This window comes from Pezoporus wallicus, unplaced genomic scaffold, assembly GCF_028554395.1.
Source record: "Pezoporus wallicus isolate ANWC-B61680 ecotype Strahan unplaced genomic scaffold, APGP_CSIRO_Pwel_v1 contig_8166, whole genome shotgun sequence".
Classification (NCBI taxonomy): domain Eukaryota; kingdom Metazoa; phylum Chordata; class Aves; order Psittaciformes; family Psittacidae; genus Pezoporus; species Pezoporus wallicus.
Window position 1 is genome coordinate 3,203,058 of NW_026638114.1, and position 26,096 is coordinate 3,229,153.

Here is a 26,096-nt window from a genome sequence, read left to right on the forward strand (position 1 = left end):
TTGAAAAATTCAAGCATTTTAATGTATTTTTTTAAAAAACAAGCAAATGAAGCTTCAGAACAGGTCCCGTCATGTGTTGCTGTACAGAAAGATGTCCACAGATCCACTGCATGAACACAGCTGACATACAGATGCACCACCCAGAGGCTGCTCGCATGACCTAATCTCATATTGCTTATGATGTGCAGGATTAGAAATGAAGCATGAAAAAGGGGTTGGTTTGGGTTTTTTTTTAAGCCAGAAGTCAAAAAAAAAAGAAGGGGGGAAATTCTGTGGCAATAGTAAGGCAAAGCCCATGGGTTTGGCACATCCTATATGCTTGTTTTCTGGCTCTTATTCGGTCTTTAATACCTCATTAGAATAATAAGTCATTAGTTACCTGACAGAGAAGTCTCTGGTTACCTTTACACAGTCCATGGTGTTCAGACTGAGGACATCAGATGAGCTTCAAAAGGGTTTGGTTTTGTTTCTTCCAGAAGTTTATTTAAAAGTGTGCAAACGGGATACACGAGAGCACAGTCATTCTGGGACACCTGATCCACAGATCCCCGACAGCCCTTCTGTCTGCCCCTTCTCCCCCTAAACCCCCCACCCCTCAACACTACATGAAAGATCTGGGATGTATCCACAATCTGATTAGCCAGCAGACACACGGAGCTCAGCCTGCCCAGCATCTGCAAGTAGGGAAATAAGGCTGCTCTAGCTCACCCACAGCTCGACATATGGTGCTATCATGGTAACTAGAAAATAACATTTACTTCAAGGATGAGGGTGGCAGGAGGTGCTAGGGGCTGCTGTGCTTCCCTGCATGGGCACCCATCCTCTGGGGATCTTGAGATGGGTAGTGAATGGGACCTGGGGCTCGCATGAAGGGAGGCGGTGGCCCCATGGCGTGGAACATGTGTGGACCGAAACCTGTGGAAACAAAGTTGGCAGCTTCAGACAAAGAGAACAGGGAACACATGTACCACTGCTTGAAAGTGCCACCAGAAAACAGCTGGCTTACAGCTGTGCCTTAGAAACATACATTTCTCCTGTGACTCCTCAAATCCCCAAACTCCTTCCCCTCTATCCAGTACAACTGGGGGCAATCCTCACCCAACACACATCCTTCCTCACAGATAAAAGCTGGTGGGAGGACTGGACAGATGTCTGTAATACCAATCGAATGCTTTCTACTGAAGCATAGAGTAAACCAAATACATCCACAAGAGTCTGATGTCTCACAAAACAAAAGGGTCTCCAGATAGATACATACACACAGCTAAACACAGGCTGGCATTCAACCAGTTGCAAAATTACCCTTTGAAGGTTAAGTTAATGCGGCATTTACACAGCCAGCAAAAGCACTGAGGAGGTCTCAGTACCAGGAACAGGGATCTCTGACATGCCTGAGAATTTGCAAGTGAATACATACCATGACAGGCAGCTCAGTTTAATTAAACTGTGCTGACAGCTCATTTTAGGTCATCAGTTTACACTGCATGATCAGGGATGAGGAAACTCAACTCAGGGCATGCATCAGTGCGAGACAACAGCAGAACAAGGAGGACTTGATCATCTAACCCCCACTTGAAGGGGAAACATAAGTACCTGGAGGTGGTGGTGGAGCAATGCCAGGAGGAGGAGGCAAGGCAATGTTAACCACGGCTGGAGGGCCACTTGGAGGTAGGTTGAAGTAATTTGCAGAAGCCTCCTCTTCTGCAGCTGGAGGAGGAGGGAGAGCTGCACAAGAAGTACACGGTGGTTATGGAAAATCTCTCAATCAAGATATGCAGAGGCGTGTGCCTTCAGAGAGAGAGAGAGGCACAAGCAGCTCTTCCACAAGGACAAAGTGATACTACAATTGCACGTATGAACCAGAGCAATAAGGACTGCACTGAGACTCCAAACAGTCACCATTTTCCTTCACCCAAAACGAGCTTTGCTTTTTCCATCATATGACACTCAGTGGATAAGGAAGGCATTAACCATGCGTGGGTTGCCAGTACCTCAGACCTAAATAACTTGAATTCAGCTTTATCTTTTCACTCATCACAAAGAAATCTTTTCATCAAGAATTTACTTCTAGACAAAGCTCGACTCTCAATCCCAGCTGGATCTGCTGCAAACCTACTGTAGGTAACTGCTCTGGGCTCACCAGTGCCTCTACTGCCATGAACTCTGCTACTGCTCTCTGAGGTTTAGCTCCAGCCTCTCTCAGGTCAGCATAAGCATTTCAGAGATGTAAACACTCCTTTACCTCCAGGGAGTCCTGGAACTGGCTCCAGCTTTATCCCGGATTCTGTAGTACCTTCCTTGTCCTTATCTTTTCCTCTTGCTGCCTGGGACCTAAAAACCAGAGGAATGTTTGAGAACAAGGATGAGAAAAAGCAAGATAAGCAGATATTCACACCACAATAGTTTCACATTATCTAATCCAGACCCATTGCTTTAGGCCAAAGATGAAAAATTCACAGCCCATCAGAGACACCTGGTACAGAGCATGCAAACAGTGCTTAAAGGAGACGATGAGAAACAAAACTACAGAAACTCATCCATAACCTTCTACCAGGAAATCCCTTACACAATTTGTGTCATCTCCAACCCAGATCCCACTGTTAAAAGAAAAAGGAACTCTAAGAGTACCCTGACTATTTACAGATCAGTACTTACTCCAGGGTAACACCCAACCTGTTCTTCAAGGCTGCATAACTGAGTGAAGAACCTTGTGGCAAAATCCTCAAGGTTTCCTCGCCCTCACTCACCTTCCCCATTTGACATTGAGCCTGCGGCCATTCACGATGAGCTTGTTGAAGGATTTCTCAGCAGCCACTTCTGCTGCTTGGCGGGTGGCGAACTGGATGAAGGCACATTGCTGCCTCTGCACCACCGTGATCGTTCGGATCTCCCCAAACTGGTAGAAGTGATTTCTGTGTGGAGAAAAATGAGTGTTAAGAAACCTCACTCCTTCCAGCCACAGGGCACATAGAACTGTATATCATCATGTGCCAAAATAGTTTATGCTCAAATCCTTTTTTTTCTCCATCACTAGTTCAGAGTAACCATTAGAAATCAAGCCTCTTATCCCTCTATAAAATTATGGAGCAATAAAAACTCTGCAGCAGCTTTTCTCAGGAGCTAGAGAGGCTATGGGACTTTCTTGCACCAAGTGTAGCACAATATCCCCAACAGCTCAGGATGACTCATCTTTATAGAGAGAAATTTTAATCAAAGCATTTGAAATGTGCCTGTTTACTGTTCCCCACTAAGCTGGCACTCCTCTGCACTTCCCCATTAAGGAAAACTGAAAACCAGATTGACTTTTTCCCCTTCCAAGAGATTTTCTCACTTGGAGATGAGCAGTAATCAAAGCTTCAAATACCAAATCAAGGGCAATACAAATTCACCAACGCACCTGAGATCTGATTCAGTGATGGTATCTCCAAGCCCTCCAACATACAGTGTAGTGATAGTCTTGTCATCAGGGGGGTCCAGACGAGGCATGGTGGATGCTCGCTTCAGGAGTTTATCAGCCACGGGATCATTAATTCCATAGTAACGATCTTTGATGTTCTGATCAGCCAGAGGATCGTCTGGATCTGTAGGTTTCTCATGTCTAAGGTTCAGCAAACAAACGTCACTCACAGTCGCATCACATTAAAATTACTGTAACTGCCCTCTTCCCTCTGGTCACTTACATGTTAACCCCGTTCACACAAACACGCCAAAATGAACAAAAAGCCACAAGAGCTTAAACAGAGCCAGGACTGCCTCAAGTTGTGAATGAATGGCACTTCTGACAGCTCAGTGCTCAACACTACACAATATAACAGCTGTATTTCAAATGGCCTCTTGTTCAAAGACAAAGATCTCTGATTGAGGGGACTGACACCACAAAGGGAAAAAATGAACTATGCAAGAGCAGAGCTGCAGTCGCTGCTTCAGCAAAGCACTGCAAGATCACACAGCTGATTCCTCAAAAACCAACTTGCCACAACAAAGATTCATCCACCGGTGCTACGGCCCAACTGAACCCAAGTTTCACACTGACCCCAATTAGAGTGTTATGTCTGCAGCACTCCCTGTTCTTCTACCCAAGGGGAGCTGTATCTGACAGTGATTAACAAATTAAGTGTTTAAGATGTCTTTGTACCTGTAGGGACACTCTTCTCCTCTCTTGCACTCTCCTTTTACCCAGAAGGAACAGATGTGAGGACGGTTACGTTTGTAATAAGGAGTGGTCCGAGCCAGCTTCAGCAGCATGTCACTGGTAGATGTAGCTTTTCCCAGCGCACCAACTGGCCTAGTGCCATCAGAATTGGATATCTAAACAGTAGTTCAAATACAAATAATTATGTATAAAACACCATTGAAAACTCATGCACAGAATAAGACTAAGCAAATGACTTTAAGATAAGCTAGGTCATTCCTCTCTTATATACATCAACACAGAAAAAGTATGACTAAAACTACACTCTCTTACCTCTCGTTCCATGTTCTGGGTGTAGTATTCTTTATTGACATCAGATTTAGGCATTTCATCTTTAAGGGACAGTCCTGCATCCCGCACTTGAATAGGCAAACCTGGAATGAAACAAACCAAACAAAAATAAATCCTTATGAAGCACAAGCTGAAAGAGCAGAAATAGTTACTGCAACATGCACACGCCAGAGATAATTCATGTAACAGCTCAAGCAGACCATGCTGCCCCTGAGCCTCAGCAGAGATGTAACCATCAAGACTTGCTCTTCTCAAAGACTGTCCAGAGACATGCACACAGTGAGACATTGCACCAGCATTCATTTCAGAGGCAAGCAGCTCCTTCTGTTAGTTCAGAGGCAAGAGGAGCAAGCAGCTCCTTCTCTTCGTTCACATTTTTGGTACACACCATATTCCAGGTCAAGCAGACAGGTTTGACAGACGTTCTTCAGCTTGCTGCACGTTTGGCACACTTCTGTCTTCTTGAAGCGCATGCGAACACCAGGGCACCAGCGGAACACTGTGAAAGGCCTGGCACAAATCTAACAACAGAAAGTCAACACTTGTATCACTATCACAGATTCAGACCTTAAATATTTGTTTGTATTTGGTGCCTTACTTGGACAGGAGAAAGGTTTAGGAAGGTTTTCTGTCCTGATGTTTTTTGATTCATTACAATAACCTGAATACTAAAAGCAGGTAGACTCAACAGGAGAAGAAATTCCCCTCCATTCCAGGTGAGGTCAGTATCGAGCTATTAGAGATAGATCACCAGTTATCTATGAGAGATAAATCAGTCACCAGCTCAACAGCAAGCCCAATGAGAAGTTATGAGGCTCCTGGTCCACAAGACAATTACTGCTCTCTATCTTATCTGGTGGAATTATGCATTTGCTTCCACTGCAAGTAGAGTTTTTGGAAGGAAAGCAGGATTCCAACACATACCTTCTCCCTGCCACAGATGACAGCTGATAGAAGGAGCAAAACACTCCTTTAATTTCTCTCAGGCAAAATAACACCAAATGTTTCTTGCTCTCTCAGAAATACTCATGGCTTATGTCTTAGACAGCTAACACAATCACCACATAGCCATGAACAACACATTCACAGCAAAACCTAAACTCCAGTTATTTATGCTCCACTCATGAGTGAAAACAAACTTCAGGAGAAAACGTGAGATCATCTAAACCACTGAAATACCTTCAAATCTAGTATAACAATATTTGTAATACCTAATTCTGATTAACATGAATCAATTCTAAGTCTGTCTGAGCACTCTTTCATAATTTTGCTATTTTAAGGCTAACAAAGAACCCATAGACTGACCTCAAGATTTATGTAGTTACAGAAACGCTCTAAGTTGTTAACCCAGATAAGCCAATGGTTTTCTTAACATCAAAATGTATTATTCCAAGATGTGTGCCAGTTTTGACACCCTTTCTTCCAAAGACAACAAACATACCTTGCATTCTTTTCCATATTTTTCTTTGGTCTGAAATACAACCAAAAACAGAAAAAAATGAAATGTCACCAATTTGACATAAACCATGAAACACATCACTGAGGTTACAGCACAGGGATTTTTCCCTCATGCTGCATTTTGACTCACTGACCCCCATGTTTTGGGCTTCCACCTTGGCAGGAAAACAGGACCAAAAAATACAGAGGTAAAAAACTCTCAATCAATTTTTTATTTAGACTCATTCATTAATTAATTCATTAAATGTAAAATCAGAAAGCCAACTGTATGGCCATTAGGTCAAATGAGGTGATCCTGCCTCTCTATTCTGCTCTCATGAGATCTCACTTGGAGTATTGTGTGCAGTTCTGGTGTCCTCAACATAAAAAGGACATGGAATTGTTGGAGCAAGTCCAGAGGAGAGCCACGAGGATGATCAGGGGACTGGAGCACCTCCTGTATGAAGACAGGCTGAGAAAGTTGGGGCTGTTCAGCCTGGAGAAGAGAAGGCTGCGTGGAGACCTCAGAGCAGCCTTCCAGTATCTGAAGGGGGTCTACAAAGATGCTGGAAAGGGACTCTTCATCAGGGACTGTAGTGGTAGGACAAGGGGTAACGGGGTTAAAACTTAAACAGGGGAAGTTCAGATTGGATATAAGGAAGAAGTTCTTTACTGTAAGGGTGGTGAGGCACTGGAATGGGCTCCCCAAGGAAGTTGTGAATGCTCCATCCTTGGCAGTGTCCAAGGCCAGGTGGGACAGAGCCGTGGGTGACATGTGTTTAGTGCGAAGTGTCCCTGCCCACAGCAGCGGGTTTGAACTTGATGATCTTAAGGTCCTTTCCAATTCTAACTATTCTGTGAAAAGCACAGCACAGTAAGTCTCACCTCAAAGCATTACTGAAAGGTGAGAATGAAACAGAACTTCAGCAGCTATTTTTAAGCGAAGATGATGTTACAGGAAATAAGGCCATGAAAAGAAGCAGGCTTTACCAGATCACCTATACCAGCAGTAGGGTTGTGCCTCACAAAAACATCATCATCTCTCTCAGCAAACATCATAGCATCTCTCAGCAAATGATCAGGAAAGATCATATGAACATAGGTCAAACACAACTAAACTGAGCACAGAGAAAAGCAACACAAATGGACTGACTCATCCTGCATGCGGGAAATCAAGGAAAACAAACAGGGATTTAAACCACTGCTGGGAGCCTTCATAAAAGAATTTTACTTTCTTTTTACAGGTGCATATTCTTCTTCAGCTTCTACAGGTTTTAGAAGCTGTGCTCAGCTATTTACTATGTCAGCAGCTCATAGTTCTCCACAACACACCATTTACCACAGCTTTGTGTTCTAGTATTTCCTGCACTCCAGACAATGGATTGTATCATCTTGCTCTCCTTTTTTGACTGATTTACTCTTGAACTGCACACCAACACTGCTGGAACCAAATCCTGTTGAGCAAAACCAATTAATGACAAATGCACAGCAACTTCAGCATCTCCTCCTGTAGCCAGGCTTATTTTAGTCCCCAGACCCCAAAAGTTCCAGGGCCGTAACACAAAAAAGGAGGTCAAACAGGCACATACCATTCGAATATATGGGTTTTCTCCAAGACATGTCTGGCACAGAATAGGGAAGTCCTAAATTGAGCAAAAAAGAAAGAAAATCAGGATTTTGCAGCAAAGTCTATAATCACAACAGCATTCAAAACACACTTTGCAAACACTGCTGCGGAGTTAAAACTAATGAGACCATCGGAAGAGCTGCAAGCCACGACCCAAGGCCCATATAATGACAGAACCACGACTCATGGGCTATTCTGGTTCGAAGTAAAACGTAAGACAAAGACCGAAAAAGCACATCCCAGCGATCTCAACTCTCCAGCCCTGCCCGCAGCGAATGTCACCACCCCCGTGCCCATTGTTTGCACCGGGCCCACCCAGGAAAGGCCCCCTCGTGTTAGTGTTCTCTGCCTGCAAGCACCAGCACAGCCCTGCATCGTGTCCCAAACGTAGTGGCTATTGCAGAGGAGTGGTGGCCAAAAGGGAAGTGCTGTATCTGGATGGGTGAAGCCACAGCAGGCGCTAGCATTAGACATTAACTACCTACTACAAGTGTTCAACTCATGCTGTACATCTGTGCGTATCCTACGCGAGGTTGTAAACGTGAGGCCCCGGTGTGCCGCGGCAGGCTTCTGGTGCGAAGGGAGATGTTTCTGGGGTGCAGCACCACCCCAAAACAAAAGCTGGAAGCTTCACCCTGCCATGCCGTGCAGAGGATCTGCAGCTCCAGGCCAGCAGCATTCAAGCCTGCTCCAGCACATCAAAGCCCATCAGGAAGGTTTAAGAGGGTGTGTGTTGGAATTGGGAATGCTCTGCAGGGAGAGTGATCACGCTTGCACCAAGCTATGCAGCTACTGGTAATTCTGTGTCCTGGATACTCTGCTCTTAATTACTGATTTGAGCTGGGACCACAGCCAAACGGCAGCCTGGATAAATTACCTGACGGTACAGTGTCTGTTGGTTAACGTGGAACTGTCTGTTACACCTCCCTCCCACACACCCTAACTGGAAGAAGAGCCAACAGCCCCTGTAGTTCCCTGTACATCAGATCCAACCTTAACAGCCCAGGTTTCACACTCTGATTGCTACCCTTGTTAACACTTGTTTTCTCTGGAGCATCCTAGCCTCAGCCTGGAGCTGCAGCAGAACCCAAATTCCCAGCTCGCAGCACATCGTGCTGCCACATCTACCTGCAGCACGATGAGCTGGCAGCAGGCTCAGTTACCAGTCAGATCCATGGACTCTACAGTACACGCTATTTGGGGTTTAAAGGCAAACTGATCATTTCCTTTGTGAAAAGGCATCTATCACCTCGGCTAAGCAAGCTACATACACCAGAGAGGTTGGGTGGTATGTCCCAGTCCTCCACAGCTGAGGTATCCTATGAGGAAGGAGAAAACCAAAAGCCTCGTGCTGCTGCCAGTAACTCACCAGTAATGCAGCAGACACGGCCACCTCTTAAAACATTTGTTTTGGAAGGGCATAACTGTGTGAAAAGGAAGTTGTTTACTATTGTACATTGGGCTTGTGGGCTGACATGAAGAAAAACAGAAATATGGGTTCTTTTCTGTCAATAAACCCTAATTCAGCCAGGTGTAGCGCAGATCTGGAGAAAGCAAGATCCTTCTCTGTGCTGAAACACATGCTGCAAGTTAAACTAGCCTGTGGCGGCGTGGGGAAGCAGAGAAGTAGTTAGTGGGCACTAGGACAAGAAGAGAAAGAACAAACCATCCCAAACCACGGCACCCTCAGCCACCTCCTCGCAGCCTGGTGGGGCCCGTGGCACACACCACACATCACAAGGGAGCTCTCGCAGGATGTTCCACCCGGTGCTCTCTTCACCGTGATGCAAGATCCCGTCCTGCAGCCAGCAGGGAGCGGCAGTGGCAGCGCCTATGGGAGCACCGGTCCGAGGCTGAGCTCCACGTGGTGGGTGAGCCAGATGACCTCAGAGCTGTGATCACCTTCCTCACTGGGCCGGATGGGAGCAGCGAGGTTTTTAAACTCGTGCTTCATCTTGAAACTCACAATCACTTCACCCTCTTCTTTCTGTGGGGTGACCTTGATGAAAACTCCGACCTTGTTGGCTTTTCTGAAGGCAATGACACTGCAAGGCAGAACACAATGGAAGGCTGGGTCAGCCAAGGTCTCACACAATTGTTCTGGGAGATTTATTCTGACAACATATAAGAGAGGTGCTTAGTTTATGGCTGAATATGCCCTGTTAACACAGCTGCCCTGGGTTCTAGCTTCTTAACTCCACAGCCTCCTCCTGCCCCACAAACATCAGTATCTGCCTTTCTGCTGACATGTGTCAAACAGAACACCCGGCTTTGGCTCTGGGAGTTCTGGGTGTGGCTCTGCCCCAGGGAAGAGCCATGGCATACAGCTCAAGTTGCTTTGTAAGAGGCTGCAGAACACATTCCATTTTGGAGGCTGAAGGCAACTGTCTCACACCCTACTGCGTAGTTCTCACTATTACAGTGAAACCCCCTGCTTGCAAGGAAGAGGATTAGACACAGTATTCCAGGAGAGAATTAGTGCCACCACCAATAACAAGTGCTCTAACAGCACACTTTGCCTCAAAGGGAACAAATGTCTCCTAAATAGTCCACACCACATCTCTGAACCCTCCCCAAAAACACCACCAGCACAAAAAACCTGGAAAAAAAACCAAACAAAACATGCTGAAGACACAGGGAGTGAGTTACTTGGTTTAAGTACCAAGTTTTACGGAACAGGATTCCCACAGGACAAACAACACTCACTCAGGGTCATCCTGGAAGTCTTGAGGCTCTGCCAGCTCATCATATTCTGCTGCAGCATCTTTGCCAGCCAGAATAAGCTCCTTGGGAGGAACTGCCACCTGCATCAGAACATGAAGAGAAGCTTTTCAGCTCTGAGCACCACCTACAGTGTGAGCAGGAGAGAGCCCTCCCCTTCCAAGGGCTTCTTTACCACAGTTTAACAGAAAACTGGCTCTTCCTCAGCTCTCCTCTGCTCCAGAGGTTATCACTCTACCAGTGAAATCCTGCCTTTCTCCCTCAGGTACTGATCTCAATGAGCAGGCAGTTTCAAACTACTTTTATGAGCTAATGATTGGTGACAATAATTCAAACTCCAAGGAGGAAAATGCAACACAGTCCAGCAGGGACTGAAGGCCCTATGAAAAGTGTGATCAGGGGAAGAATAAATGGGGGTGTAAGCCCTGGGCTCCCACAGCAGGAGGGTACAATACCTTGGCAGTGCTGTTGATGTTGTCAGGGTCCCCCTCCTCGCACTCCAGCAGCGTGACATGTGTGACGTTCTCCACTGGATTAGTCAGAGTCAGGAGGACTTGGCTCTCCTGGGGAGATTCAGGAATCACAGTTCAAGAAGCAAATATTCTAAAGTTCATAGTCACTGTTAGCACCTCCATCTTCTGTGACTGATCAACACCTTCAAAAATCACATACACTCAAGGGATGGATAGCAAACACCTCCAGTCTGTAAGAGAGGTGCCAATGCCAAACAGCACTCTTTCTTAATGTAAGAAATACACATCCTTGAAATGTAGCCAAGGTTTCAAATCCACACTTTTTATTCTCCAGATACTGACGTGTGCCTGTGATGCCAGACGTCACACTGCGCAGTGATCTACTGCAGTGATAAGTACAAGCAGCATTATCCTGACCAGTCCCTTCAACCCTGCTCACTCTCTAAATGGAGTGAATGAAGCCCTCAGGGAAGAGCCGTCACACCGTGTCATCTTCCAAACAGATCCCACATCCACACCTCCCAGCTAAAAGATTTATGGAAAAACTACTGACCTTCATGTAGCGCAGGTTGGGAATAGACATGATTCTCACTTCAGGGATATAGTTACTACAAAAAGAACAAAACAAATGACCGTGATGGACTCTGTTGCTGTCTATAACTTCTCAAACTAGAGGGATGTATTCACATGCATCCATCTCACTCATTCAATGCTGTTAGAGCTTAGCTGATATTAAAAACTAAAATGAAGTGCCCTTTTGCTATATAAGCCAAATCCTACAAATTCCTGCTGCTGTCTGGCGCTGGCACAGCATGCAATCTCTTTTCTTTAGCAGATCAGGAAGCAAACCTATTACAGATAATCTAAATGTATTTTAAAAGGTGATTATACCACCGTAAGAGGAGACACAACCACGCAGAGGTCAATTCAGGAGCACATGAAATGAAAATGAAACTAGAAGGCATTAACTAAGCAGAGATAGGCAGTTGTTCTCCCCAGTCCCTGTATCTTACTTACACAGCAACCAGCTGGATCTTGAATTTGATAGATGTTGGATTGAATTCTGGTTTGCTCAGGTTATGTTCACAACTCTACAGAGACAAAGAGATTTTAGTCATCACCAGAAGACAGTGAGCAGTTACGCACTGAAGAATGAGAGCTGCAAACACACTGCCACCAGCCAGGATATTACCCAGCCTCTAACACAACACACATAAAAACTACCTTGGGGCACATATAGCCATCGCTGTGTCAAGTTATAGATGGTCCAAAAATGTCATACCCATCACTATCTGTGCAATGTCAGAAACATGGGATTCGGCTTAAAAACACCTGGATGCTCACTGACTGCAGGAGGAATGCACAAGTCTTGTAAGCCCTTTGATACATGCTCCAGAATGCATTAAAAAAGATCAAAGAGTTAGAACTCAAGACTGATTTCCTCATAAAGTACTCACTGATATACAGGCTCAGCCTGAAATGACTCACTTCTGAGAAAATATTCTGCATTCGCAAAGCATTCTGCATCTTAAATACTTACAAGAAGGTTGCTCTGTTACTCTGGGAACTAGATAAATCCAGTGAAACCACTAAGAATGCAAGCAGCTCTTTAAAGATCATGTAGTAAGCCAACAGCAGAACTTGAATTTAATTCTTGCCTGTCTTCACTTCCCAGCTCTCTGGTTTTATTCTCTGAAATACCCCTTTTCTGCTTTCACCCTAAGGACATCTGCAGTATTCTGCACTCTCTCTCACTAATGTTGTTTACTGACTTTTGTCTTTAATAATAGCAGAAATATTTTAATCCTGAGTGTACTGGCAGCCCTCTATGATTCCCTGGCAGAGCACACAGACCTTTGTGTAAACCCACTGTGTGTCTTTATGCATCTTTGCACAATGCTGTCCCCCTTTCACAATCTTCATCACGTCAGAGACGTGACGACCTCCCTCATCTCCTAGTGCTGTTACCATGAATTTGATTGAGAGCTTTCAACAACCAGAAGCATCTGAGCAGTTTCTTTTGAAAAGAAATAGACATTTCGCACAAGCCATGTTGGGTGAGCCAGGAAAAAAGGCACTTCTTTGTGTTCAATTACCCACCCGACAGCGCAGCGAGCGTTTGATGAGGAGGTGCTTGTGACGAGGGTAGAGCTGGGAGGCGCAGATGGGCTGGAAGTCAGGCTGCAGCAGGCGCTGGCGCAGGGTCGTCACTGAATGCACAACAAAGCCAGGCAAATCAATGTCTCAGGCACTGAAATCTGAGCTAGAACCTACACAGGTTGTTGCCCTAAGAGCAAGTGTGGCACACACTGTGTGGACATGCTACAATCCCTAAGAAACTCAATTTCACCTGCACCAAATAATCCGGAAGCCATTGGAAAGTATCACTGTTTCCAGCAGTGAACGGATGGAAGGTAAGAGCTGTCTAAAGGACTGCTCTGACAGGGTACATTAACACAGGACCAGTGTCAGTCCAGGAGAAATGAGGGACCTTCATCTCTATTCAAAGCTCAGCTGGAGTGGAAACAGAATTTGGAAATCATCTGGAAAATAAGTTCTTTCCCTGCCAAGGGCAAATGAGTTTTTGTTGCTTTGTTACCTTCACGGCTGGGTGCTGCATAAGTACAATACACAGCTCCTCAGCAAGGAGTTTGCATAACTCAGACTTGGGCATAGAATTAGTGACTACATAGTTCCCAAGGCAAGGAACTCCCAGCAGCCAACATTTCCTGTGGATTTCTCCCCCAAAACAGGCTGCTCACTGTTTCCAGTGTCTAAGAGGCAGTGAGCCACCTGGCAGCCTTTTCCTCTCTGTAGGGAATCATGAAAGTTGTGTTCTTTACCAGCATCAGCCTCTCACAATGCTGATGGCCTTATGAGAAAGAGGCCAAGATGATCTACCACTTCCCATAAGCCTTTCATGAATTAACAGTGGTGGACTCTGTTGGCCTGCAGGACGACCAAGAACATCTGTCTTACTTAGAGCCACCTCAGCAGGAAGTCCACTTTGCATCCTGTACCTGCTGTTTTATCCCATTCACTCCCAAGTGTCACTGGTCAATTTACAGTATTGGCTGATTAAATCATGAGCCAACAACTGAGCTCAACCATGAGCTAAATAACTGGCAAGTGTACGCAAGCTGGTCCTAGCTGTGTCAAAGCAATGCGCAATTGTTACTTAACAGGTCAGGTTTGGTTCCAGCTCCCCAGCAGCTCAGCTACTCCTTATTTCCTGCTATTACGTGAAAAAGGATGTCAGCTCTTTTCTCCATCCAAAAGTTGACACTTCACATGCAGAGAAATTAAGGTCAGCAACAAAAGGAAACAACTGTTTAAAGACCTGACGTATTTGGCTCCAAGATTTCCACGCACAGCATGAAGCTGAGGCTGCATTCAAAGTTACCATTTAAAAAGGCACAAATTTCCCACCATTTCTATCCCAGCATAAAAACTACTATAATTTCAAGCATTAGGAACCCTACGGGCAAGTTTCCAAGCACTGCTCGTGTTATATAATGCAACATGGCAGAATATTAAGGTGACAGAATATTAAGGTGACAGAATAATAAGGTGTTACCTTCTGTCAGATTGATTGGTCTTGTGTAGTAATCCTCAGGAAGAGGTTCCACTTCTTCCACTGCATCAGCTGGCTCAATCTTGATCTCTTTCTGGTCCTCTCCTTCTTTCAGGCTGAAATAAAGTGAGGGACAACTTGGTCACAAAATACAGCATGTGTGCTCTGACAGCACTGTAACACAGAAGGCAGTGAGAGCTGAGACTGTGAGACAACAGTAACTGCACAAGGATGTGAGCAGTCACTTGTTTCTCTGAGGAGAAAGTAAACCATCTGGAGCTGCTGCACAGAGGATTTGACAGCTCTACTGCTCCAAAGAGAGCTCTTTTCACTGCTGTCTGCTAATGTGTTACCTTCTTTCTGAACTTGCTTTATTCCTTCCTCCCTATGCCTCCTACCCAACCCCAACCCTGAGACTCACGAGAGTCCAGCGAGGGCACTGATGGGTGCACCGGGCCTTTGGCGTTGCAGCCTGGTTCCAAGGCCGTATTTGTCCTACAAGGAAAAAAGGAACTATCAGCTTTGAATCTGCTCCCTGCCAGCACAAAAAGACCTACTGCAAACTCATCCTGCATGACAAGCATAGGGAGACAAGCAAAGGAAAGCAAAAAGGGAAAGGTATTCAATGCTTCCCAAGATACTTTTTTTTCCTGCTCAAACTGTTAAGTGAGGAGAAAACAATTATCACTGCACTGAAGATGGGAAGAGACAGATGTGTGTGGCCACCTCTTACAGAGCTTTTACTTTTTCCTTAAATCACCAGCTTGCACTACTGACACATTTTCACTTGACCTAGTCTTCACAGAGACTGCATGTCAAGTAGTCCAGAATAAGAGCTCAAGTGCCAAAAGAATAGGGTCGACATGGGTATGAATCCATCTGAAATGCTCTGTAGCACTACTAGAAGCAGCTGGAAGGTTCAGCCTCCTACAAGCCTTGTTATCTACAGGTGTCTCTCAGCAAGCACTGCCAATCAGCAGGAATAGTTGAGCTACTCCTCCGGTTTCTACAGCTGAACTGTATGCAGAATGCTTGGAGGCAGAAATCTTCCTTTTGGGCAGGGCTGAAAACCTGAATTCTCACCAAATGAGAAGTGTAAGCATCAGCCTACCCTCATGCTTTTTCAAAGATCAGAAAATTAATGTGAGTACCATTTGCCTCAGGCAGGCAGACAGCTGTGTCCCAGCCAAGCTTTGTGACTGACTACTCTTCAACTGTGCATTACTTACCCAAATTCCCTGTTTGTAAACTAACAATAGATATTTGGGTTTGCAACCAATGTGACTCTCTAATGAGTCAGCCTTCGTGTATATTTGTTCTAGGCACATCCAGGTCAGGGGCCCTGAGGCAGGGTGAAGAGTGGGATCTGTCACTCCCCTTCACTAGGTACCAGGAGAGCTTTAACACCAGCAGAAACCGTGAAAAGACTTACCACTACGTGTATAGTGTGTTGCTGTGGAGAGCCCCCAAAATAGCAGCAGGTAGCAACGGAGACAAAAAATGCAGCCATAAGACAGAAGCAAGGGCACAGAGCAAGCACAGTTAATTAAGAAGTAGCAAGCATATGCAATCACCCAGCTAAACAAAGTAAGCAGTTACCTGCAAGTTACAATAAACAAGTCATTCAAGCCACAATCAAGTCTTAAGGTTAATTTCAGTTGAGACTTCATGCAGAGAAGTGCCAGACAATCCTGAGCTAATGGTTACTGAGCTATGGTATGCAACTGTCCTGAGAAAGGGCTACCACTGGGATTGTCAATGGCTGCACTGCATTTCACTGCTGGATAACATACTCCTTCACATGGCAAGTGTAAACCCTTCTGCATTATCAGAGAGGACTACTAGAGAGAGAGGCAGTGTAATACACAATAAATAATGGGTGTAAACTTACTTGTCCCTAAAGATACCCATGTGCCCTAGCTCATTTTCTCCACATTGTTCTCAATTACAAAGAACTGAGCAGCCCTATTGTGCTACCAACTATGTAATTTTCCACGCTGAGGCTGCTGTGCATCACTTGTCCTGCTCTGTGAGCACAGTGCTCCCTGCTCACCGAAAAGGCCAGAGGCATGTAGTTTCGGCGTCGCACCAGCTTCTTCCGGTCCCTCTCGATCTTTTCTTTCTGAGCCAACTGCTGGTAGTACTCAACCAGTTTGTTAATCTGGAGGGATGAAAGAGAAAAGAAACCCAGTGGAAGTGGAACAAATGCCAGATGAGCTGCAGTATTCGCTTGTGAAAAAGCTGGGCTGGGGTTCCTGCTACTTGTTTTGCTCTGTTCCTAGTGCTCTATTTTGAAAGACAGACATTAAACAAGCCTGTGTGTCCTAACGAATCTTAACCCATGCTGCGGGTGACAAACAGACCCTTCTTTGGAAGTGGCATCTGTCAGAGAGCAGTGTCCAATTCCCACTGTGAAGTCAGGCAACTGAGACTTTATTCACACATTTGCCATGAGTGGATGGAACAATGTCATATGGGCTGATCACTCCTAGTGCAGAGCCCTAACTGGTGACAGGGAAGGGTAACAAAGGTGCAGTCCTGTTTTCCAGATCCTAGACACACTCTTGATTGGAAAAGAGCTTTTTTCACATTCATTGGTGTTAACAGCACTATTAGATCTGATGTTTTCAACTATTAGAAATTATGTCAACTATTAGAAATTATGTCTTCTATTAGAAATTATGTCTTCTGCAAAGCATACTGCAATATCCACAAGAGAGCCTCTAAGAGGCCTTCCCTCTATTGAATTGAGAGTAGGAACTGGTATCTGAAGGATAAGATAGATGCAGAAGAAGTGACTGAGGTGGCGTGGCACCTCTAACAGCTCTTTCTAGTTGATGCATCTTAGCCTTCCCTTCACTCACCCTCTGTGTGTGAGGATTCTCTGGCTCCTGCCAGCCACCACTAGCTGCAAGAGAAAGAGAGAAAACAAGGTCCTCAGGAGATTTCCAGACTCCACACAGAAATCACATCGAAGACCCAACTACCTCAGTTTTATTCATGAAATGACATTCCCCATTTTGTTACAATTACCACTGCAATTCTGTAAGTTCACACCTGCACAAATATACACCTCCTAAAGCTTTTTACAGGCAGGTTTGAGCCGAAGGAGCTTCAGCAGCTTTTATACTGTGTTTTTAAATAACTGCTGTTTGAGAGATACTCAGGAGAGCAGCACCTAGGAGTCACTTTAGCAGCAGGAACATGAGTTAACAAGAATGGTCTCTTATTACTGGCTGCCCATGTCTCTGCATCTTCAGTCACATCAACACTGGAAGTCAGAGGATCTGCCTGGTCTACTCAGCCCTGTTTCTAGAGCCTGACAGGTATTTTCTGCACGTCTTATGCACCAAGAAATAGATGAAAGCTTGTTCCAGTGCTGCCATGAAAGAAAAAACAACTACAAACACTGATTGGCAACTCTGGAATAAGCTTAAAAGGACAAAAGTGATGGAAAATAAATGAGATGTTTATGCTGTCAGACTGAGTGGCTTCAAAGACTCTGCAGGTACATAAACAAGACCTCAGCTGTAAAGAGAGTGCACCAACTAAAAAGCCCCGTTTTTGACAACTTTCTCACTAGTCAGGTAGCACAAGGGTGGAAATGGGTCATGTGCTCCATTAACTCAGCTCTTCAGAGGAGACTTCAGCAACAAACTGTTTTCCTGTGAATTTCCAACTGTAACTCAAAACCTAGGCAGATACTGCACGTATCATGTAATACATGGCTTTGACTGTCACTTACCGACAGACTTATCAGCCATGCCAACATCCCGGGAAGTCCAGCGGCAAAATCCACAGGCCAAGTAATAGGCTTTCTTCATGGTAGTCTTGGCCGGGTCATCAGGGAGTGGAGCAGGAATGCTGGTGGCTCGGGTGGAAAGGGTGTGCATGCAGCAGGGACAGTCAAAGCAGTTAGCACACCTGTAAGGAGGAAGGTCTATTAGACAGTGCTCTGACAAGGGTCAGGAAAATGCTCTGAGCAAGCAAATCAAGATTAAACCAACAGACTTCTCATCTTATGCAACAGCATTAGGGCAACAGAGCCACCAAAGGAACAGGAATGGTTCAGAGTAGATAATCTTTAAGGACCCTTCCAACCCAAACCATTCTATGAGTCTAAAATATTGGATGATACTAAAATGTGTTATGAGAACAGGAGAAGGAACTGTTTCAAATAGTAAGCCCTGATGAAAATAAAGCTAAAGCAAGCTTACCTGTTCTTTTTCAGCTTGGCTTCAGCTGAAGGCATGTTTTCCAGGCAGCTGGGGCAGTAGTGAGAGTCCACCTGATAAAGGAGAGGGCCACATCACACTTCCTGGCACACATTTGTCTAGGCAGCAGCATGCTGGCAGCAGCCTGAAACTCTGCCACACAATCTAATAGGGCTTTGTGTCTGCCAGCAGACAGGGGAAGCCAGGAAGGACTTGAGACGCTTTTTGAAATCTTAACCCGTCTCAGCCAAATTTTAATCTTCAATAATGTTCCTTAAGTCAGGATTGAATAAACTATTCCACTTAGTAAATGGGAAAAGGACAACTGGCTGTTGACCTCTGCAGTGCCCAGAATTCCATACAGGAAACAACAGATTTTAACATGCCTTTTTTCCTTTTATATCTACATTTATTCTACCTTTGTAGTTAGACTGGTCAGATACACACATATTTCGGAGAACACTTTGTATCTGCTGTCATAAACTAATTCTGTCAATTAAAACAACACTAACAAAAAGGGGGCCCCCTTCTTGAAGGGGAAAGTAAACCAATCATTAAACACGGCAATGCACAGTGACTACACTGGTCACGCTATAGCAAAATCATGACGGATGCAGCGTGGTGACAAATCTATTTTCTACTCCTCAGAGGCTTTATCATTTCTGAAGAGAGATCTCCTCAGATCCGGGTTGCAGAGTCATTCCCTCAAGGCTTTTCAGATCTACTGTAATTTCTTAATTCACACAGGCTTCTGCAGAGTGCGCTGCACGGATTTGATTACCGTGATGGGAGAAGTCACAGGAGCAGCCCTAGGTTCGAGGCTTGCACAAAAGCAGTGCCCCATGCACCAGACCATTGCTCCAGCCTGATGATCACCTGCAGGCTCCAGCCATTCCTGGCCGAAGAAATAACCCTCCACAGCAGAAATCCCGCTGTGGGGCACAAGCTCGTCCTGATGTTGATAAACTCGCACCACTCTTACGCCTGACACCGCTGTCGTAACGAGCACGCTGCTCCCGCCCTCAGCACGCTGCTTTGTCATGAGCATGGGCTTTGTCAGACCGCTGCGAACGCAGCCACATCCATCAAGCCCCGAGGCTCGGCCGAGAGCAGCTCCCTCCGGGAGGCCCGAACCCGGGAGCGGGGCTCCGTGGCGGAAGCTCCCGACCCTGCCCGGTCGTCACCTCAGGCCGCGCCCCACAGCGGGGTGCGAGGTAGTGGGTGCCCCCCCTGCCCTACCGGGGGGTGTTCGATGGGGACGTGGGGGGGGGGGGGGGGGGAAGGGGGTCCCGCTGCACCGGCTGAGACCCACAGAAGGGTACAGGGGGTCAGCGACGCCATCTTCGCACCGGAGCGGGCCCCGCCGCCACCGCCGCGCGTACGTCACCGCCAGACGTCACCGCGCCGCCCCGCCCACGCGACCCCGGCGCGCCCTGCTGGGCACCGCGGGCGTGGGTGCGATGGGTCCTAAAGGGGGTCCGCAGAGCGCGGTCAGTGCTGGGGGAGCTGGGCCAGGGCGGACCGCACGAGGTGATTCACCCGTTCAGGAGCTGGGGGTTCAGTCACCGTCCCTGGAGGTGTTCATACACCGTGCCATGGGTTAGTGGTGGCCTCGGCAGTGCTGGGGAACTGGACTTGATCTTCCAGCCTGGTTGGTTCTGGGATCCTATAGTCGTAACACGCTCTCCTGTATGCTGCCCGATTCCCTGAGCCTCAGCTGTGCTTCTTTCACTGCCCACAAGGCACCCTCTGAACACAAAAGGCACCAACTTGCTCATACTCCTGGGGTGGTTTCTCTTGACTTTCCTGGTCCCGACAAAACCAAACATCCCCGTGTAGTGGGACCAGCAGGTAGATGTGAGGAGTATGGATGCTGCGCTTTGTGTTCACAGGGCAGAGCCTGCAGCTGCAAACCGCCTCCACTCTGCTCCTCAGCATGCTGCCAAGCATCGAGCATGGCCTGGGCTTCAGCTTCACTTCCTTATCCCCACCCTGACCCTGCACAGTGCCTGATGTCAGCCCATGACCTCCAGAGGAACCCCCTGCCCATAAGGATCCGCTGCCACTTCATGATAATACCCCACATGTTTTTTATCTGACAGCAGCAGCTGGAGGGGGATGTGCTGTTCGGAAGAGGCTGCTCCCAGGGTTTGCGGTTGCTGCATGCCCAGAAGCCAGGGGTGTCTGAGGGCACAGGGTAATGGTTTCTGCCACCAGGAATCCATCAGGTTTCCCTGAGAAAGGCAGGATGAAGGGTGCAGTGTGTGGGTCCCACTGCGGGTAACACCAGGATTGTATCTCAGCGGGAAAATCAGAGCATCCTCAGGCCAGCCAGGAATAGCTACTGCTGGTTCTGCCCTTCAGCATCACTTGGGGAGCAGAATATTCCACTGGGCAGCAGAAACGCCATTCCCATCCAGCGGGATGTCTGTTGTCTCCCAGAGATGCTCTCTGCCCTCTTTGCCTGTGTCTCTAAATGAACGCTGCCCCGAAGCCCTGGGGGGCGCTGCCTGCACCTTGCTGTGGGGGTTTATGGAGGCTCTCCCTATGGTTTGACCATTCCCTCTTGCTAAGGCAGGTGGGTGCGTGTGAGCCCCACTGCTGGTGAGGCAGAAGGATGGAGCAGGGGAAAAGCCCTTTGTAACGCTGTGAGATGTCCCCACGGTGCCTCCAAGAGACCCTCGAGTTTGCCTCCCGAGGGTCCCTCCCGCTGGGGCCCCGTGCTGGGGGATGCTGAGCTGGAGCGTGCTCCGGCTTTATCCTGGCACAGACAGAAGATCCGCCCTCCCTCCCTTCCTTCCCCTTCCCCTCCTCTCCTCTCCTCTCCCGCCGGGCCCCTTACCCTGCCGCCCCTCGCGGGCCGGGCCGGGCCGGGCCGGGCGGGGCCAAGCGGAGGCTTCTTCCCCCGGCGGGGATCCTGCCGCTGCCGCCGCCTCCCGCCGCAGCCGGACGCGGACCCGGACCCGGACCAGGAGCAGGGCAGTGCCGCAGGTAGGGGGGCACGGGCAGGACGGGCGGTGCTGATGCTGCCTCCTTCTCCTCTTCCTCCTCTTCCGCCCCACTGTGCCGGAGCCTGGCGGGGATGCGGGCTGGACGGGGGGGCTCAGCGCGGTCGTGACCCCCGGCCCCTCATCCCCGAGCCCCGCTGCTAATGAAGCCACTAACTCCGTGACTCAGCACGAGGGGATGTGGGGTGGGGTCCCCCGGAGCGGGGGGGCTCCGGCCACGCTGCTCCCGCCGCTTCCCCCCCCAACCCGCGAGTGACCAGCGGGATGCCTGGTTTGTGGCTTTGCTTTATCAGCTCCTTTAACAACGGTAACAATTAACAGGGAAGTTTTCCCTGGCTTTTATCCAGCTGCACCAGAGCACGCTGCAAATCCCAGGAGCACGCTGTAAACCCTCCTCCAAGGAGCCTTTTGCTCTTGAAAGAGCCCAGGGCTGAGGCTGGATGTGGCTGTAGGGGTCTCCCCAGAGAGCAGTGGGTGCTCAGAGCAGTGGTGGGGTGTTTCTGCCTATGGGAGGGATGGAGGGTGTTTCCCCATCACCCCTCTACCTCTCACTTGCAGGATGGATCTCCCTGAGCCCGCAGGTCCTGCTGCCCTCCCCAAGCACATCCTGGACATCTGGGTCATCATCCTGATCATCCTGGCCACCATCCTTGTCATGACAGCCTTGGTGCTCTGCCCGGCCACCGCCGTCATCATCTACCGGGTACGGACTCACCCCACACGCAATGGCATCGTGTGAGGTGGAGGTGATGAGAGACAGCCCACAGCCATGGGATCCTGTGCTGGGGACCAAGTGGAGCACCCAAAACGCTGGGGAGAGACGGGCAGGAGCTGGGGTCGGCCAGCACCCGGATGCCTGCCCCTGTACGTGGCTCTTCCACTGCCTCCTATTTACCTACTGAGCTCATGGGGACTGTCAAGGAGATGGTGGCCTGGGCACCAGACAGGAGATGTGTGACTTTGTGAACCTGTCCAGCTAGAAATGGCTCGCTCCCATGAGGCAGCCAGGCTGGTCTCACCTTCCCTGGTGACCTATTTCTTCCCAGGCAAGCAGCAAGGTGTGGAAATGCCCAGCAAAGCTATTTCTTCTTTGGAGTCCCAGCCATCAGGGTGGTTGGGAAGGAAGGGTCAAAGCAAGATGGATGTGGCTTCTGACTGTGCATTGGGAGACTCAGCTAAAAGCATTGGTGACAGAGCCCAGCCTGGCTGTGCAGCAGACGTGCAGCTGGGACCAGCTTCTCCTCTATCAGATACCTGCTGGAACTGTAGGAAAACCCTGTGGGGTGCTTGGTTCCCTTGGGTCTCATGGGGCAGAGGAGCATGGGCAGATCCTGCCCACACAATGGCTGCGCTCTGTGCCCCTAATGATGGTGAGGGGCTCCGCACAGCGTGGCTGACCCATTGGGAGGGTCTGTGCCCCTGTCTGGGAGGGCAAAGCAGAGGGGTTTGTGCCAGGCAGTGGTAAGGACCATGTAAGCTCTTACAGTGCCTCTTGCTATGAAATAAATGGACTTTATTCTACATGTGGTGGTGTTGTGCGGCTCTATCCACACTACAATGGTGTCCGTGCGCAGGAGCTGAGATGCTTCCCTGCCTCTCCAGAAGCTGTCCCTGTGCTGACCTCCTGCACTGCATTGGCTCAAGGTCCTTGGGGTCCTTGCCCAGCCTTTGAGCCCAGTGGCTACAGCCCCATGCTCTGGGAGTGCAAACTTGAATCTGGCTATCACAGTGGCAGCAACCATCAGAGAGGGAGTGGGAAGGATCCCCAGGGATTGTCTGGCTGCTTGTGTCCCACTCGGTGACCAGCATCACATCCCAGGCGTTGGCGCGTGGCTGCAGTCCTGCATCCTGGGGCTGAGACGGCGTCGCGGTGACTCACGGCGAGAAAGGTCACTCCTAACGAGATGAATCAGGCTGGGCTGTGGGGAGACGCTGCGGTGATGCTGGTGGGAACTGGCTAAATCCCATTTTCTCTGCTGGAAAAAGCAATCATCCAGCGGTGTTAGAAACCCTGCACCCCATCCCTGCGTGGCTTGATCTGAACAGCTTTGCTTTAGGTGCTAGGGCTGGAGGGGCAGGCGATTCCCAGGGAAGCAGGACCTGGGGAGGAAGGCCAGGACGGGGATGCAGCCCCAAGGGATCGATCATAAGGGCCTACACAGGAGCCATGGGCTGCGGTCGTGCAGGGAGGGCTTGGACACGTATTCCTTGCCTGTCCCACAAACATGTTTGTGTCTCTCTTCCCCTTCTCAAGTTGCAGGGTTTGAGGCAAATAACCAGAGTTATTTTCCTGTTGTTCCCCCCCTCCCTCCCTCCCTGGCTCGATGCCGTAGCGGCAGCTGGAGGAGATTATGGCTGTGCTGGGAGGGAGCAGCCCCAGCTCTGCCTCCCCACCACGTTCCACCCTGGAGCCCCTTCCCTGGGGACACATCGGGTGTGGGGACAGCCAGCGGCGTCTGGCACCGGGAACCGGAGCTGAGCTCCTTGGCTATGAAAGAAGTAGGGAAAGATCCACAAATACTGGAGTGGTTTGAGGAGGAAGCCTGGTTTGGAGCAAAACATCCAAGGAAAAGCACGCACCTCCCTTCTGTCCCTGCAGCCATACCCGGTGGCTGTTGCCACCTCTCCGTGCTCTTTTGTCGTTAGCAGCCGAGGGGATGAGAGGTTTCCTTTCCTGGCAGGAATTTTCTAGGAAATATCAAGCTCTTGGCAAACGTTTCCAGGAAAGGCATTGCAAAGCCTTGGAAAGATGGGTTTGTCCATGACAACAACTGCACGGAGCAAAATGAGCGCAGGATGAAGCCAGGACATTTTTAAAGCATGAAAATAGGGCTATGGATTTGAATTCCTCCTCCAGGACTGAGCAAGATAAGCAAATCCCCCTGTGGCCCCAGCTCTGGTGCCTGAACAGTGCTGGAGCTCGGAGGGCAGTGCTTGCTGAGGAAAACTGCCTTTTTCCCCACAGAAAAAGCAGGTCCTGCAGTGGTGATGCTGCAGCAGGCAGGCACTTCATGGTGTGGGTGATTCAGCATCCACTGGGATGCTGTGGGAGGCCAATGCTGGTGGCCCCGGTGGGAGGAGGTGATACAGGATGCTGTCACTGTGCTTCTAGAGTTGGAAGGGACCTTAAAGCTCAGCCGGTTCCAATCCCCTGCCATGGGCAGGGACACCTTCCCCTGGAGCAGGGTGCTCCAAGCTGTACTCCAAAGGGCGATGGGCACTGTGCAGTGCCTGCTGGATCACAGGGACTGGGGCAGGGTGACCAGGGCTGGATGAGCTGCGGAGCCAGTTCCATGCAGGAAGCCTGGTGCTGGGGGAGCTGGGCCTCTCGCCCAGCAAAGCTTGTTTTGCTTCCGCCTGCTGCCGCACACCTAGAACAAAAGTTCAGAGGTTGCCCTGGGCCTGATGCTGGGCTGCCAGAGCAAAGCAACGCTGCTGTCAGCAGGGTGATGCTGCCCAAGCACCGTCCCTGGCACCGTCCCCATCACTCTGCAGGCAGAAGCTTCTCTCAGCTCTGGGGCACAGCCCAGCAGCTGTCTGTGGTCCTCACATTCCCTGTACCCATCACCATGGCCCTGCAGCCTGGTGCAAGGTCTCTGCACCCCTATCCCGTGGCTCGGGGGCAGCGGGGAGGCCGATGGCAGCGGCAGCGCAGTGACCAGGGGCTGGCCTCCTGCCCCAGGCTCCTGCCAAACATCTGCAGCAAGAGGGGGCTGGCTCCAGTCAGGCTCTGGTGGAAAAACAACCGGGGAGGGAGGTTCAGGCTAGGTCAGCCCGCACAGTGGCCTGCTGGGAGGGATGGGGGACCCCATCCTGCATGCTGGAGCAGCATCCTGCACTCAGATGGGCTTGCTGGAGCCCCCAGCTCCCTCAGCTCTCCCATGCCGATGTGCCAAGGGTCCCTCTGAAGCTCAGTGGCAGAGATGGGGTTCATCAAACATGGCTCATTAAATCCTGCCCCATTCACCACCTCCATCGAGGTTGATTTGGCACCAGGACCAAAGGAGAGGGGATTTGGAGAAATGGGATCAGGGACACAACCACACTGTGCCACCACTGCTCCCTCCAGCCCCCAAGTCCCTGTTAATCACAGCAAAGCCACCAAAGCCCCACACAGGCAATTAGGGGATACAATCAGAACTGTGTTGCTGTTCCCATGGTGCGAACTAGTGGGGCAGGGAGTGCAGCCCCCAGCAGCTCCCTAGCTCTGTCCCAGCTCTGTCCCAGGTGTGAGCTGGGTGGGAGCACAGCACAGAGCCAGGCTCACACCAGCCCCTGTTGGGGGCAGGATGCAGCGAGGTGAAAGCAGTGTGTTGGAAAGGAGCTGCAGCCCCGTGGATCCATGGCCCCAAAGAGCTGGGAAGTGGATGGGGAGGATCGAGCCCCTGGTTTTGGCAAGGAGCTGCATGTTGTCACCCATGGCCACATCCATGAGGGGTGATCGGAGCATCCCTGCAGCCAGGATAACTGTTGATGCATTGTGCTGGGCTCTGGTCAGTCCCCAGGCAGCAGCTGAGCATCTCAGGGCTTTGCCTGGACCTGGGTGAACATCCCACACG

General features: G+C 49.1%; 3 protein-coding genes across 4 annotated transcripts; 1 reads left to right on the plus strand and 2 right to left on the minus strand.

Moving 5' to 3' along the window:
* On the minus strand, positions 1–7,628 carry RBM22 (RNA binding motif protein 22). The gene is made up of 10 exons (XM_057409570.1): positions 7,510–7,628; positions 5,925–5,954; positions 4,872–5,004; positions 4,466–4,566; positions 4,136–4,308; positions 3,398–3,598; positions 2,748–2,912; positions 2,243–2,331; positions 1,594–1,725; positions 1–915 (listed from the first exon to the last, which is right to left on the minus strand). The coding sequence occupies exons 1-10, from the start codon at positions 7,510–7,512 to the stop codon at positions 785–787; spliced, it is 1,158 nt and encodes a 385-aa protein (XP_057265553.1). The 5' UTR covers positions 7,513–7,628; the 3' UTR covers positions 1–784.
* A 258-nt stretch (positions 7,629–7,886) lies between these two features.
* On the minus strand, positions 7,887–18,603 carry DCTN4 (dynactin subunit 4). Of its 2 annotated transcripts, XM_057409568.1 has the most exons (13): positions 18,533–18,603; positions 18,061–18,239; positions 17,180–17,223; positions 16,369–16,476; positions 15,748–15,768; positions 14,737–14,810; positions 14,319–14,431; positions 12,842–12,951; positions 11,759–11,832; positions 11,295–11,349; positions 10,724–10,831; positions 10,254–10,351; positions 7,887–9,592 (listed from the first exon to the last, which is right to left on the minus strand). In XM_057409568.1, exons 1-13 carry the CDS (start codon positions 18,565–18,567, stop codon positions 9,379–9,381), a joined length of 1,233 nt encoding a protein of 410 aa, XP_057265551.1. In that variant the 5' UTR covers positions 18,568–18,603; the 3' UTR covers positions 7,887–9,378. The 2 variants fall into 2 exon arrangements, with proteins under 2 accessions (XP_057265551.1, XP_057265552.1); XM_057409569.1 differs by lacking the exon at positions 15,748–15,768.
* A 2,895-nt stretch (positions 18,604–21,498) lies between these two features.
* Positions 21,499–22,322, plus strand: SMIM3 (small integral membrane protein 3). Its single transcript, XM_057409585.1, has 2 exons — positions 21,499–21,520; positions 22,096–22,322. Exon 2 carries the CDS (start codon positions 22,097–22,099, stop codon positions 22,274–22,276), a length of 180 nt encoding a protein of 59 aa, XP_057265568.1. The 5' UTR covers positions 21,499–21,520; position 22,096; the 3' UTR covers positions 22,277–22,322.
* The last annotated feature ends 3,774 nt before the right edge of the window (positions 22,323–26,096 follow it).

What these genes read in the sequence shown, in the direction of transcription:
- RBM22 (XM_057409570.1), bottom strand. An exon ending in CCCAGAACATGGAACGAGAG is followed by an intron (nt 4,309 to 4,465) that starts GTAAGAGAGTGT and finishes ACTACTGTTTAG; the next exon opens with ATATCCAATTCTGATGGCAC. An exon ending in CTCAATGTCAAATGGGGAAG is followed by an intron (nt 2,332 to 2,747) that starts GTGAGTGAGGGC and finishes TCTGGTTTTTAG; the next exon opens with GTCCCAGGCAGCAAGAGGAA.
- DCTN4 (XM_057409568.1), bottom strand. Translation starts at nt 18,567, where the DNA reads ATGCCTTCAGCTGAAGCCAAGCTGAAAAAGAACAG. An exon ending in AGTGCCCTCGCTGGACTCTC is followed by an intron (nt 14,432 to 14,736) that starts GTGAGTCTCAGG and finishes ACTTTATTTCAG; the next exon opens with CCTGAAAGAAGGAGAGGACC. An exon ending in AACGCTCGCTGCGCTGTCGG is followed by an intron (nt 11,833 to 12,841) that starts GTGGGTAATTGA and finishes TTGTCTCTGTAG; the next exon opens with AGTTGTGAACATAACCTGAG.
- SMIM3 (XM_057409585.1), top strand. Translation starts at nt 22,097, where the DNA reads ATGGATCTCCCTGAGCCCGCAGGTCCTGCTGCCCTCCCCAAGCACATC.